Raw genomic sequence first — 13,294 nt, forward strand, 5'->3', positions numbered from 1 at the left:
AAAAATCCATGTATAAATGGGCCCACACATTTCAAACTTGTGTTGTTCAAGGGTCAGCTGTTCATCCTTCCATAAGGCTAAGGAGGTCATCCCATGATGTCAAGTAGACATTTCAGGAGTTCTGTTTGGGTCCCCAGGAATTGATGAACTAAAAAACCAATTCTTCCTCAAGGGGTTGAAATAAAACATTCACCACTCAGAAGATAAACTACTTCCCAGTCGTTGATGGATAAGGTAGTCATATCCTACTCAGTGAGTTCAAAGGAGTAGTGACCTGAAGTTTCATTTTGGAGGGAGGAATAATTCAATAAATGGCAACCAGTGATCTCTAAGTTGTCTTAAATAAGTACTCTGAAAAGGATTTAGATCTTCTAAAGAGAGAAAATGGCTATTTCCTTTAGAGTCTTCTTTCTGAGGCCAAGACTCCCAGGCATCCCAGCTCACTTCTCAAGAGTTACTTTCCATTGTGATTCCCCCCTCCAAACACCAAGCCAAGTAACAGGCATTCCCTTTAGCACTTAAGTCATAAAGACTGATTCTATAAAAATTTATCAGAAAGGAAATCAAGAGAAAGTCACCTCTGGTTTGAGCTCTTCCTCATTTGTGGGTCTGATGTGGTGGGAGTAATTTGGCTGCAGCTACTATATGGATGTCTGATCAGAAACCACCCAGTGGGCAAGTGTAGTGTATGGGAAGGTTATTGTAAGCATGGTTCTGGAGAAATTCATTGTACTAATAAGCAACCCATTTTTGCTCAGAATTACACAAAATGCTGCTGCTGCTGCTAAGTCACTTCAGTCGCATCTGACTCTGCACAACCCCACAGATGGCAGCCCACCAGGCTCCCCCGTCCCTGGGATTCTCCAGGCAAGAACACTGGAGTGGGTTGCCATTTCCTTCTCCAATGCATGAAAGTGAAAAGTGGAGATGAAGTCGTTCAGTCGTGTCCGACTTTTTGCGACCCCATGGACTGCAGCCTACCAGGCTCCTCCATCCACTGGATTGGTGTATCAAACACGGAACATGTGAAAAATCTGTGATCATGTGTGGTAGAAACTCATGTGTTCAGAAAAATAAAAATAAGTTAGAAGATTCATGAAGCAGAAGTAAGCACATAGTATGTCTGTTCTTCTAGCTGTAGCTAAGGGGAGCAGTGGTCTGTAACTTATCTTGCTATGTTATCTTCTTTTAAGGTTTCATTCTTTCTTTCTTTCTTTTTTTTTTTTTACAGTCTAGGTCTTTATTTTTACACCCATCAGGCCATGAATTCATAGGGAATGGCCTCCAACAGTTCAGGTTCCTTTCCTTTCACCTGGAGAGCTACATGAAGTATGAAAATGGAAAAGCAACGATTAAGGGCAGAACCATCCACTCATACTCTGGAATGGATATGACTCTACAAATTACCTGGCCTCATGCTCCAGACCTCCCACGGTCCCATTCCCAATCTCTCCTTCAGCTTTATTTCCCACTATCTCTGCTCCTGCCCGACCCTCCACTCCAGGCCTTAATTCTCTCCACTGTTCTCCCATCCCTATCATCAGAATCACACTCTACCATCCAAACAGCATCCATCTGACCTGCTCCTCCAGGACTAACCAAGTCCTTCCTCCACCAAGAAGACATCACAGGTCATTTCAGCCTCCAGATATCTCATCCTCCTCTAAGCTTACAGAGCTGATGTGCCAATCATTTGGCAGATAAACCAATGCTGTTTCATGACTGGGGTTGTGTTTTGACTTAGCTTTCAACATGTCTGGGTCTTATCTGACCAACCAGGTTCTTGCAGAAAGGATCTGACAAAGTATTTTGTCTCCCACACAGCACCACACAGTCAGCACTTCCTAAATGCATCCTGATGTTGTTGCCTAATCGTCACATAACGATGAAATATGAGGTCAAGAAAGTCAGTCTCTTGAGCACAATTACCAAGTCTTGTTGCTCTTAGATAACAGCACAAAGTTAGCACATGCAATAAAGTTTGATGAATGAAGAAGAGGCTAGGACTACAAGCAACAGGAAAGTATGCGGGGGTTGGGGTGGAGATGAGAGAACCGGATGGAGGAGTAAGAGATGAGGAGAAAAGATGGCACCATCAAGAGTAAAAACTGGGCCAGTCAGCGGTGCTGGTATATATTTCAGAGGCAAATTGGAAGGTGGAAACAGCTGAGGGAGGGAGACAAGGAATTGGAAGTCATCCTTCAAGAACAGAATGAGACTGAGACATTCGTCATCTAAATTTTCCATGTAGCAAATATGTGAGCCTCTGCCAAGGCAGTCTTGACACACAAATGTTTAACAATGAGACTGTAGGGGCAAAAAGAATAGTTTTATCTCTACCACATTTATATATTTAACTTTGAAGAGACAGAAAAGGACAAAAATTCAGAGCATTTTAATATTCTGACTGGGTAAGAAAAAAAATAGGGCATATACACCTACAAAAAGGAGGGTGATCGGGGGTGTTATGGACTGAAAAGAGTTTATAAAGAGTATAAATGGGAAATATAATTCAGTTCAGTTTAGTCGCTCAGTCGTGTCCGACTCTTTGGGACCCCATGAATCGCAGCATGCCAGGCCTCCCTGTCCATCAGCAACTCCTGGAGTTTGCCCAGACTCATGTCCATTGAGCCGGTGATGCCATCCAGTCATCTCATCCTCTCTCGTCCCCTTCTCCTCCTGCCCCCAATCCCTCCCAGCATCAGGGTCTTTTCCAATGAGTGAACTCTTCGCATGAGGTGGCCAAAGTATTGGAGTTTCAGCTTCAGCATCAGTCCTTCCAATGAACACCCAGGACTGATTTCCTTTAGGACGGACTGGTTGGATCTCCTTGCAGTCCAAGGGATTCTCAAGAGTCTTCTCCAACACCACAGTTCAAAAGCCTCAATTTTTCGGTGCTCAGCTTTCTTCACAGTCCAACTCTCACATCCATACATGACCACTGGAAAAACCATAGCCTTGACTAGACGGACCTTTGTTGGCAAAGTAATGTCTCTGCTTTTTAATATGCTATCTAGGTTGGTCATAACTTTCCTACAGGTCTTTGAAGGAGGTAGAAGATTTAAGTAAAAGAAGATGGTATGAAAGAAGAGAACAACACAACAAAAGGAGAATCATAACAGATGTTCTTGAGGAATACAGTGATTTAAAACTCAGCCACTGTAAATAGACATAGTCTCAAAATATATATTGTCATCAATCTAATTCAATGTGAAAATGAAAGGGATCTGAGAAATCTGTCCCTGAAAAAGGGTAGTAGCAAAAAACATAGTGTACAAGCATTTCCTACAAATCCAAATATCACCAGATAACACTGGGATCAGCGACATCAGCATAGCTAGGCTAGTGGTCACTAAGGCCACTCTTCCCCCTTGAATTCTGTGACGTGGGGTCACTCTCCCTTCTGTTGCCACATTCTAGGTGGCCTGCCACCTGGCTCTGTTTCTCACACACGGTCAGGGAGTACTTAATTCTACTACAAGTTATATTGGTTATCTACTTATAGTCTCTTTCCCAGTAGGAGGTAAACTCCAAGAGGGCGGGGAGCCTATCTGAAATGGGCCTGATCCAGAGAGGAACAGAGTGGTGCACAAGGCTGTGGATAGAGGGACGCACTCTCAGCTCATGGGAGACATTCCAGGATGAGGGACGTGTCCTTGCTTTTCAACAGAGACAAGTGGGGCAGCCTCAGAAACCATCACCTACAGGGCCTTCCAGCTTAGGACTGAAACCACATCATCAGCTGTCCTGATTCTCAGGCTTTAGAATTTGGACAGGAATGACACCATCAGGTCTCCTGGTTCTCCATCTTGCTGACTGAAGCTCTTAGGACTTGTCGGCTCCCATAATCGTGACAGCCAATTCCTTGTCATGAATCTTTTTATACACACATACTTATGATCTATTCTATTTCTCTGGAGAGCTCTAACATATTAGGTATAGGCACTAGCCTACTGGTTCTCAAAGTGTTGGACCCAGTGTGCATCAACCTAGTATCAACACCACTAAGAAACTTTTATAAATGAAAACTCTTCAGCTCATCCTACAGCTACTAACCCAGAAACTCTGGGGCAGAGCCTAGCAGTTTGTGGTTTCAGAAGCCCTCCAGGTAATTCTGATGCACGCTCACCTTTGAGAATCACTCATACTAGGATAAATACGTCACATCTGTAATGGAATTCTTCCTTACTACTTGAAATGTGATCTGTGGACCAGCCACACAGGCATCACCAGGGGCTGGTTAGAACTACAATGCCAAAGAATGCTCAAACTACCGCACAATTGCACTCATCTCACACGCTAGCGAAGTAATGCTCAAAATTCTTCAAGCCAGGCTTCAACAATACATGAACCATGAACTTCCAGATGTTCAAGCTGGATTTAGAAAAGACAGAGGAACCAGAGATCAAATTGCCAACACCTGGTGGATCATCAAAAAAGCAAGAGAGTTCCAGAAAAATATTTACTTCTGCTTTATTGACTATGCCAAAGCCTTTGACTATATGGATCACAGCAAACTGTGGAAAATTCTGAAAGAGATGGGAATACCAGACCACCTGACCTGCCTCTTGAGAAACCTGTATGCAGGTCAGGAACATACAGGTCAACAGTTAGAACTGGACATGGAACAACAGACTGGTTCCAAATAGGAAAAGGAGTACGTCAATGCTGTATATTGTCACCCTGCTTATTTAACTTATATGCAGAGTACATCATGCGAAATGCTGGGCTGGATGAAGCACAAGCTGGAATTAAGATTGCGGGGAGAAATATCAATAATCTCAGATATGCAGATGACAACACTCTTATGGCAGAAAGTGAAGAAGAACTAAAGAGCCTCTTGATGAAAGTGAAAGAGGAGAGTGAAAATGTTGGCTTAAAGCTCAACATTCAGAAAACTAAGATCATGGCATCTGGTCCTATCACTTCATGGCAAATAGATGGGGAAACAGTGGAAACAGTGGCTGACTTTATTTTGGGGGCTCCAAAATCACTGCAGATGATGACTGCAGCCATGAAATTAAAAGATGCTTGCTCCTTGGAAGAAAAGTTATGACCAACCTAGACAGCACAATAAAAAGCAGAGACATTACTTTGCCAACAAAGGTCCGTCTAGTCAAGGCTATGGTTCTTCCAGTAGTCATGTATGGATGTGAGAGTTGGACTATAAAGAAAGCTGGGGGCTAAAGAATTGATGCTTTTGACTGTGGTGTTGGACTCTTGAGAATCCCTTGGACTGCAAGGAGATCCAACTAGTCCATCCTAAAGGAAATCAGTCCTGAATATTCATTGGAAGGACTGATGCTGAAGCTGAAACTCCAATATTTTGGCCACCTGATGCGAAGAGCTGACTCATTTGAAAAGACCCTGATGCTGGGAAAGATTGAGGGCAGGAGGAGAAGGGGATGACAGAGGATGAGATGGTTGGATGGCATCACTGACTCAATGGACATGAGTTTGGGCAAACTCCGGGAGTTGGTGATGGACAGGGAGGCCTGGCGTGCTGCAGTCCATGAGGTCACAGGGTTGGGCATGACTGAGCGACTGAACTGAACTGAACTGAATTGGTCAGAACTGTAGGCATGTGCACAGCATTCCAGACCTACAGAACCAGAATCTGCGTTTTCACAAGATTCCCCAGGTGATCTGGGTGCCCTTGCATTTGCGTTAAACATGCTTAATGGTGAGTCTGAGCTGTTCTGAGGTCGGATCACCTCCGGGCCAGCCAGTTTGGCTTTTCCTGGGTTCCTGAGCTCAAGTCCTTAAAATTAACCGTCTATTGCTTGAAATGACTTCAGTGACTGTCTGGTCCCTGAGACACAAAGGGCCTTCTCAGAGTCAGACCATGGGGTGAGGGGCATATGTCCTCATTTCAGCCCCACCCCTCACTCTGCCCCACGCCCTAGGTTCACACTGTGGAGTGACTGCCCTGGACAAGCCACCACCTTGTTTATACCTGTGGGCTTCTCTTCTCTTTTCTCCATGTAAGCCTTGTTTATCCCTATTCACATGGGAGTTTCTAGAGCTCTGCTGTCTGGTATGGTAGCCATTAGCCACCAGTCATTACTGAGCTCTTGAAATACAGCTGGTTTAAATTAAGATGTGCTACTATGCAAAATATGTTGCAAATGTTAAAGAACATAAAATATCTTAGGAATAATTTTCATATTGATTATGTTTTGAAATGATAAATCTTGAATACATTGTATTAAGTAAAATATTTTATCAAAATTGATTTCAACTTAAAAAATGTGGCTACTAGAAAACGTAAGATTACACCTGTGGCTCACATTATATGTGTGCTAAGTCTTGTCCCATTCTTTGTGACCCAATGAACTGTAGACTGCCAGGCTCCTCTGTCCATGGGATTTCCCCAGTAGTATATAGTTGACCCTTTAACAACTTGGGGATTAGGGGTGCCCATCCTCCCTGCAGTGGAAAATCTGTGTATAACTTATAGTCAGCCCTCCATACACATGTAGTTTCTATGTATCTGCAGTTCTACATTGCAGATTTAACCAATTTTAGATCATGTAGTAATGTAGTATTTACTACTGAAAAAAATCCCTGTATAATTGGACCTGCAAGGTTCAAACCTGTACTGTTCAAGGATCAACTATATTTTTCTGGACAGTGTGGGGCTAGAGAACAGGCCATGGCCCCTCCATTAGAGAGAAGCTCCCAAGGGGGCAGGCATCACATCTCTCCCTTGCTCTACACAAGCTCTGTGCCCAGCTCTCTGGAGGTGGGTGAGCGTCAGGGTTGGCTACACAGACCCTTTCCAGGGTTCAGCCTAGGGTTTAATTCCACTGCACAAGGTCATGAATGGTCCTGTCATTAAGAGGCTTGCCCTCATGAGGGATACTGCATGTTTCTTGGCCCTGGTTGCCGAAGGAAATCACAGGAGAAAGCTTTCTCTTCCACTCTTCATGCAAGAATTTCCCTCTGTGAGTAGTTCTTAGGATGTTAATGCCAGGTTTGAATCACAAAGCTACCCTTTACTGAGTGCCTGCTATTTGACAGTTCTGTGCTGATCCTCACACAGTCCATGGGGCAGCCATTAGCATCTGTTTCTGGGAAAGGAAATAAGGTTCAAAAGGTTAATTTCTACATAGTTAGAAGTTAGTGGAGGTAAAATCCAAGACCATTGGATAACACTGCCAGGTAAACTTTATCATTAGGGGGTTCAAAAGGCTCCACATATGAATCATACTCTTAATTCCAGAAACTGCTCTTTCTAAATAAGAAGCATAAGGAAAAAGCACAGTACATAAAGCTGGTGAGAAGCAGGGGGCGCTGCTGGATTCCCTTTGGGCTAGCATGGCACCATTGACAATTTATCCATGGCATAAGGGACCAGAGTGGATTCTTTCAGGCCTGTGGTCTATGGAGTGGTCCCAAACCACACATGGGCCGAAACTGGCCTTTGATGTAGAAGCAAAAGGGAATACAGTGCCATTTACATTTAAAGGGGCTGTGGCCTTTAGGTTATTCTCTATCTCCTAGTGTTAGAAGGAATAAAACATCTTCAGTGGTCTCCCCAAATTAAAGCCAAAGGGGAGGGGGCAGGGTTGAGAGACTTAGAGTTTTCCCATTCTGTTAACAGCTCTCCTGCCTGCTTTCCTTTCCCCTCCTCAAGTACCACGACCTAATAAAACTTTTCCTGCTTAGCTGAGACATCAGATCTAATGTCCTCACTGATGGGAATCAAAAAAAAAAAAAGATTTCATGTGACCTGGGTTGTATATAGCTCCCTAGGTGGCGCTAGTGGTAAAGAATCCACTTGCCAGTGCGGGAGACTCAAGAGACGGGTTTGATCCCTGAGTCAGGAAGATTCCCCTGGAGAAGGAAATGGTAACCCACTCCAGTATTCTTGCCTGGAAAATCCCATGGACAGAGGAGCCTGGTAGTCTACAGTCCAAGGGGTTGCAAAAGAGTCAGATATGACTGAGCACACATTACACTCCTACCAACTCTATTCCTTTAAAATGGATCATAGAAAACAAGGACTAGTCAGGCTGTAGAGACCAGAGAATTCAAATCCTTTATTCTGCAGAAACAGAGATATGGAATTTAAAGTCACACATTTACTGGCAAAAGTTGGGACCAGAACCTTGGACCTCTGATTCCTCATTTCCCCAGTTCCAAACAGAAAATCAGAAAAGGGATGTTTTAAACATTTCTGTGTCCCCACCCAAATTCATATATTGAAACCCTAATCCCCCCCACCCTCACCCCATGTGGCTGTATTTGGAGACAGGGCCTTTGAAGACATGACAAAGGTTCAATGAGGTCAAAAGGGTGTGGCCCTAATCCAAGAGAGCTTCCCAAGTGGTGCAGTGGTAAAAAATCCACCTGCCAATGCAGGAGATGCAAGAGCCAAGGGTTCTATCCCTGGATCAGGAAGATCCCCTGGAGTAGGAAATGGCAACCCACTCCAGTAAATTCCATGAGCAGAGGAGCCCGGAGAACTACAGTCTGTGAGGCTGCTAAGAATTGGACAGGACTGAGTGACTAACACATACACACCTAATCTAATAAGGCTGGTGCCCTTATAAGAAGATCAAGAGACACCAGAGTTCTCTCTGCCATGAGAGAACACAGCAGAAAGGTGGCTAGTCAGAAACAGAGCCTTCACCAGAAACCAAATCCTGCTGGACCCTGAGCTTGAACTTCAGCCGCCAAAACTGTGAGAAAATTAATTTCTGTTATTTAAGGCATGCAGTCTGTGGTATTTTGTTATGGCAGCCTGGGCTGAGTAACACAAGAGGATAAAGTAATTTTTATCTGTGGGCCTCAACTCAAGTTTGGGCATGAAAGGTGCATAATGTAGGGGAAAACACAGGACCAGAACTGGCCAAGATAGGGGCCATTCAGAGACTGACTAGGGACCACTTTCCATGTGGAATACCCCAGCCCACAGGTACTGGAAGGCCATTAAAAAAAGAATGAGTCAATTAGTTGAAGAATTTGGGGAAAGCATCCAAACTATGCATATCCTGTTCTATGAAACAGCCTGTGTGTCCTTTCATGATGCAAGAAAACAGGAAAAACATTGGCCTGAGTACACCTCACCCCCTTCTGAAACCTTCTCTGGCACATAGTATCCCTTGAAATCAAGGTTGGGAGGACTGTTTCCTGAGAGGAGAAAATGAGTCTGACCCTCTGATTTATAAGCCCTTGGGAAGGGTGGAGGGACACTTGTTATACTTCTGAGGGTCTGATGAACGCCTACGTCCTTTAAGATGTCAGGCCATTAAGCAGAAGCCAGTGGCCTGAACTGGAAATGTTCTCACCGGTGGAGTGTCTTTAGCATGTGAGAGATATACCAGTCACAAAGGAATAGTTTTACTTACGGTCAAATGTTTTCCTGGAACTTTTGAAGTTAATAAAATTTTTTTAAGTACAAAGGAAATAAAACAACAACAAAATAATCAGTGTTAACAAGCTGGTATGTTTATCTCCTATATATTTTTTTGAGTTTTACAAAGCTTTTTATGACAGGCATGTATTACTTTATAATGATGATAAAAACATTGTTCATTCTCTAAATAGTTCAGTATCACATGCTAGGAAGTTTTCTAGATGCTAGAGATACAGCAGTAAACAAGATAAAAATCCCTCTTTTAGAACTTCCAGTTAGGGGGTATTTGGATGGAGGAGTAAAATAGGAGACAGTGATGGCCCTGGAAGGAAAAGTTGGGGTGGAGTGAGAGGATGGAGAGCCCTGGGGATGAAGCATCAGAGAGGGTTCTCCAAGAAGGGGGTGTCTGAGCAGAGATCTGAAGTAAGTGAGGGGCCAAGTCAGGGGCAGGGCTGTGGAAAGAGCTCTTCTTTACACAGGGAACAGCAGGCGAAGGCCCTGAGGTTTTGCTCAGGGACAAGCAGAGGGCCAGTGTGACCACAGTGGAGCTCGCAGTGACCACAGTGGAGGAGCGGAGGGAAATGGGTCTGGAGAGCCAGGCAGGAGTGCACTGGGCCTCGTAAGGCCATGATGAGGAGTCTGAGTGTGAGGGGAAGCAAGGGGAAGGCTGAAGCCGGGGAGTGAGGTGATGTGTAGTCCGACATCGTCTTCTGGATGCCTCCCTTGTTCCAGGGACCACATTTCTCCCATCAGACGACAAGGTCCTGAGTTCAGGGATATGGGGATGTTTTCTCTTGTGGGTTCCTTTCCCAAGAGAGGGCTGAAGCAGGAGCTGCAGGCCATAGGAAACTGATGGCTTATCTCTTCCCAGGGTTTTCACCTCCTGGGACTCACCTTCTACCGTCAACTCCACTGTCACCTGGCGGGCACCACTGCCGTTGGTGGCTTCACAGGTATACTTTCCCTTGTCCTCGTCACGCACAGCATGAATCAAAAGGCTGAATGTCCCCCGGGTACCACAGTCCAGCAGGAAGCGGCCCCCACTGGTGATGGGTTGTCCGTTTCTGTGCCATGTCACTTGGGGCTCTGGGTAGCCCCGGACCTTCAAGGAAAAGAAGAAAGGGTGAGAGCTTGTATACAAGGAGTACTTCCTATGTATCAAGTATTGTTCTGGGTACATTACATGTGTTAACTCATATAATCCTCATAAGCAGCCCGTGAAAAAAATACTACTTACATCTCCATTTTAGAGATGAGGAAATTGAGATGCAGAGTTTTGATAGATTTCTTGAGGTCTTGAAGATAGAAAGTGGCCAAGTCAGGCATCCTGGCTTCAGAGCCCACCACACAGATGTCTCTCAAGCCTGGTTACATGATTAGAATCACTGGGGGAGATTCAAAGCAAATACTAGTGCCCAGGTCCAACCTTGGACCAATTAAATCAGAACCCCAGGGGTGGGGACTGAACATGGGGATTCTATGTTTCCCAATGTTTCCCACTCTAACAAGCAACAGATACTTCTTAAAAATGCAGATTCTACTTCTATAGGTCTGGGGTGGGCCTGAGATTCTGCCATTCAGATAAGCTCTCAGATGCTGCTGAGGCTGCTGGACCCTAGAACTCACCTTGGGTAGCAAGGTTCTAGATCTGAGCTGCCCAGTATGGCGGCCACTAGCCACACATGGTGACCAGGTGCTTGAAACGTGGCTGATCCTGAGTCACACCATAAGAGTAAGTGTAAATTACACAAGGGGCTTTGAAGAGTTACTATGAAAAGAGAATGTAAAATGCCTTGATAATTTAGAAACACTGATTACATATTGAAAAGATAGTAACCTTGATATATTGGGTTAAATAAAATATATTGTTAGAACTAATTTCACTTCTTTCTTTTTAGTGTTTTAATGTGACTACTAGGAAAGGTGCAACTACATATGTGCCTTGTTTGATGTGTCTGTCAGGCAGGTCTCAGGCTGAGACCACTCTCTCTATGAATTGTTAGCAGCTAACATTTTCTGAGTGCTAAGTGTTAAGCACTTTTCTAAATACTTAACATATCTGAGCCTCATAGCAACTTGTTCAGAGAGAAGATGTTTCCCCAACGAGGGGGAAGTGCAGGGAAAGATAAGTTCCAAGAAAAGAAATCACTTTGAGTTTCAGAGAAAGTTCCCCAAGGGCCCTGAAACCCAAGAAACTCAATCAGCCCTTCAGAATGGATTCCTCTTCAGAGGAGCAGGGCTCAGACTGGCCCATCAGTGCAAAGCCTGGGACCCTGAATTGGGGGATTTTAGCATTAGAAATGCCCAGAAGACATCATAGAACCCTCCTGAGAAAGAAACTGTTGGTGTTGCAAATAGGCAACAGCAGCAGCTTTTACACACGTGTCCACTTCCAAAACAAGAGAGCATGGGTACAGATGCAGCAAAACCAAATTCACCGGATAACCCCAAATTGCATTTACAAAGAAAGCCTTCAGTGACTGGTAACTGTAATTTTCATCACAGGCCTCAGCGAGGTCAGAGAGGATGCTTTATCAGCACATGGGAGAAAGGGGATGGTAGGTGGCTGTGCCCTCACACCTGGACCATTGTGGCCTTGCCAAGCACACATGTCCTATCTCAGGGTGATGGGGCTGAAAGGGACCATGTGCATATTATAATGGCTATTGTGACATGAAACAAAAAGAGATCGCTTCTAGGTTGCTCCTGTTTTCCTTTTACTTAACTATCATTTTCTGATATCCTTGTAAATAACACCCTTGATCTTTGTAAAACAGAAAAAAAATTAAATGAAAATGTGTATTCCTTTCATATTAGTGTGTCTGTATAATGAATATATGACTTCCCCAGTGGCTCAGTGGTAAGGAAGCTGCCTGCATTGAGGAGTCACAGAAGATGCAGGTTTGATTCCTGGGTCAGGAAGATACCCTGGAGTAGGGCATGCCACTCACTCCAGTATTCTTGCCTGGGAAATCCCGTGGACAGATGAGCCGGGTGGGCTACAGCCCATGGGGTCACAAAGAGTCAGACACGACAGAAGCGACTTAACACACATAATAAATGTATAGCACAACCATTTATTAATTTGTGGAGCCCCTCAAGGTACCTAAATCTAGAACTGGAATTAAAAGTGGTACACAGATAAACATTATGCATGTCTGAAGGTGGCAGATGCCACATATCCATATAAAAAACATGTCATCTTGTGGTACACTCTTGGCACAGAACTTCATGCCAAGGAATATCAGACAATCACTCTAGTAATGCATTCTTTTTCTCTGTGAAGCTTATCTTCAGGAAACAGCTAAGGAAAGAAACTTTCCTACAGAAGGAAGCCCCTTGGGAGTCTGGTCTTACAGTGAATTTGTGAGTTATCATCCTTTCCTCCACCCTGTTAGGCAGGCAACCTTCTGTCAGTGTCAGAGAAAGGGATGCAGGGCCCTGGGACAGGGGCTAGGGGGCGGGGGGGGGGGGTGTGATGAATCATTAACTTCACCAAATGCGTCCTTAGCATTCCATGAGCAAGTGCTCTGGCCCCCTGCAGCGGTGCCAGCTCTAAGGCCATCAGGGCTGGAGGCATCAATGATTAACTGGGGACACTGCAAGTGCTCCAGACCTTGAGGACACAGATCCCTATTTCCCTTTCTATTTTCCTCTCATTTTCTACGTGCATAGACATTCCCCTCCACCCCACACTACCAAATCCACCTCTGCAGTGCCCTTATATATTAAAGTAAGTATCCAAGGATTTTTTTTAAATGCTGAAACTAGTGACACTTAGAAAACTGCAGTTTGCAATGGACTTTTGTACACCCTGCATCTGAAGCAAAAGCAGGAATTTCTATGACCTTTTTCTGTTCCAAGGTCTGAATAATCCGCAGCTCCAATTCTTATCCTCCCTATATAGAAAAACTTGTTCAGTCACTACCT

General features: G+C 44.4%; 1 protein-coding gene across 4 annotated transcripts in view; it reads right to left on the reverse strand.

The window, feature by feature from the left end:
- Positions 1-13,294, reverse strand: part of MYLK (myosin light chain kinase) — a 285,327-nt gene that overhangs the window by 130,419 nt on the left and 141,614 nt on the right. For all 4 annotated transcript variants that reach the window (XM_043473161.1, XM_043473160.1, XM_043473157.1 and 1 more), the window contains one exon: positions 10,259-10,466. In XM_043473161.1, coding sequence (XP_043329096.1) covers positions 10,259-10,466 — 208 coding nt within the window. The remainder of the gene's footprint in view (positions 1-10,258; positions 10,467-13,294) is intronic.

This window comes from Cervus canadensis, chromosome 7 (assembly GCF_019320065.1).
Source record: "Cervus canadensis isolate Bull #8, Minnesota chromosome 7, ASM1932006v1, whole genome shotgun sequence".
Lineage (NCBI taxonomy): Eukaryota > Metazoa > Chordata > Mammalia > Artiodactyla > Cervidae > Cervus > Cervus canadensis.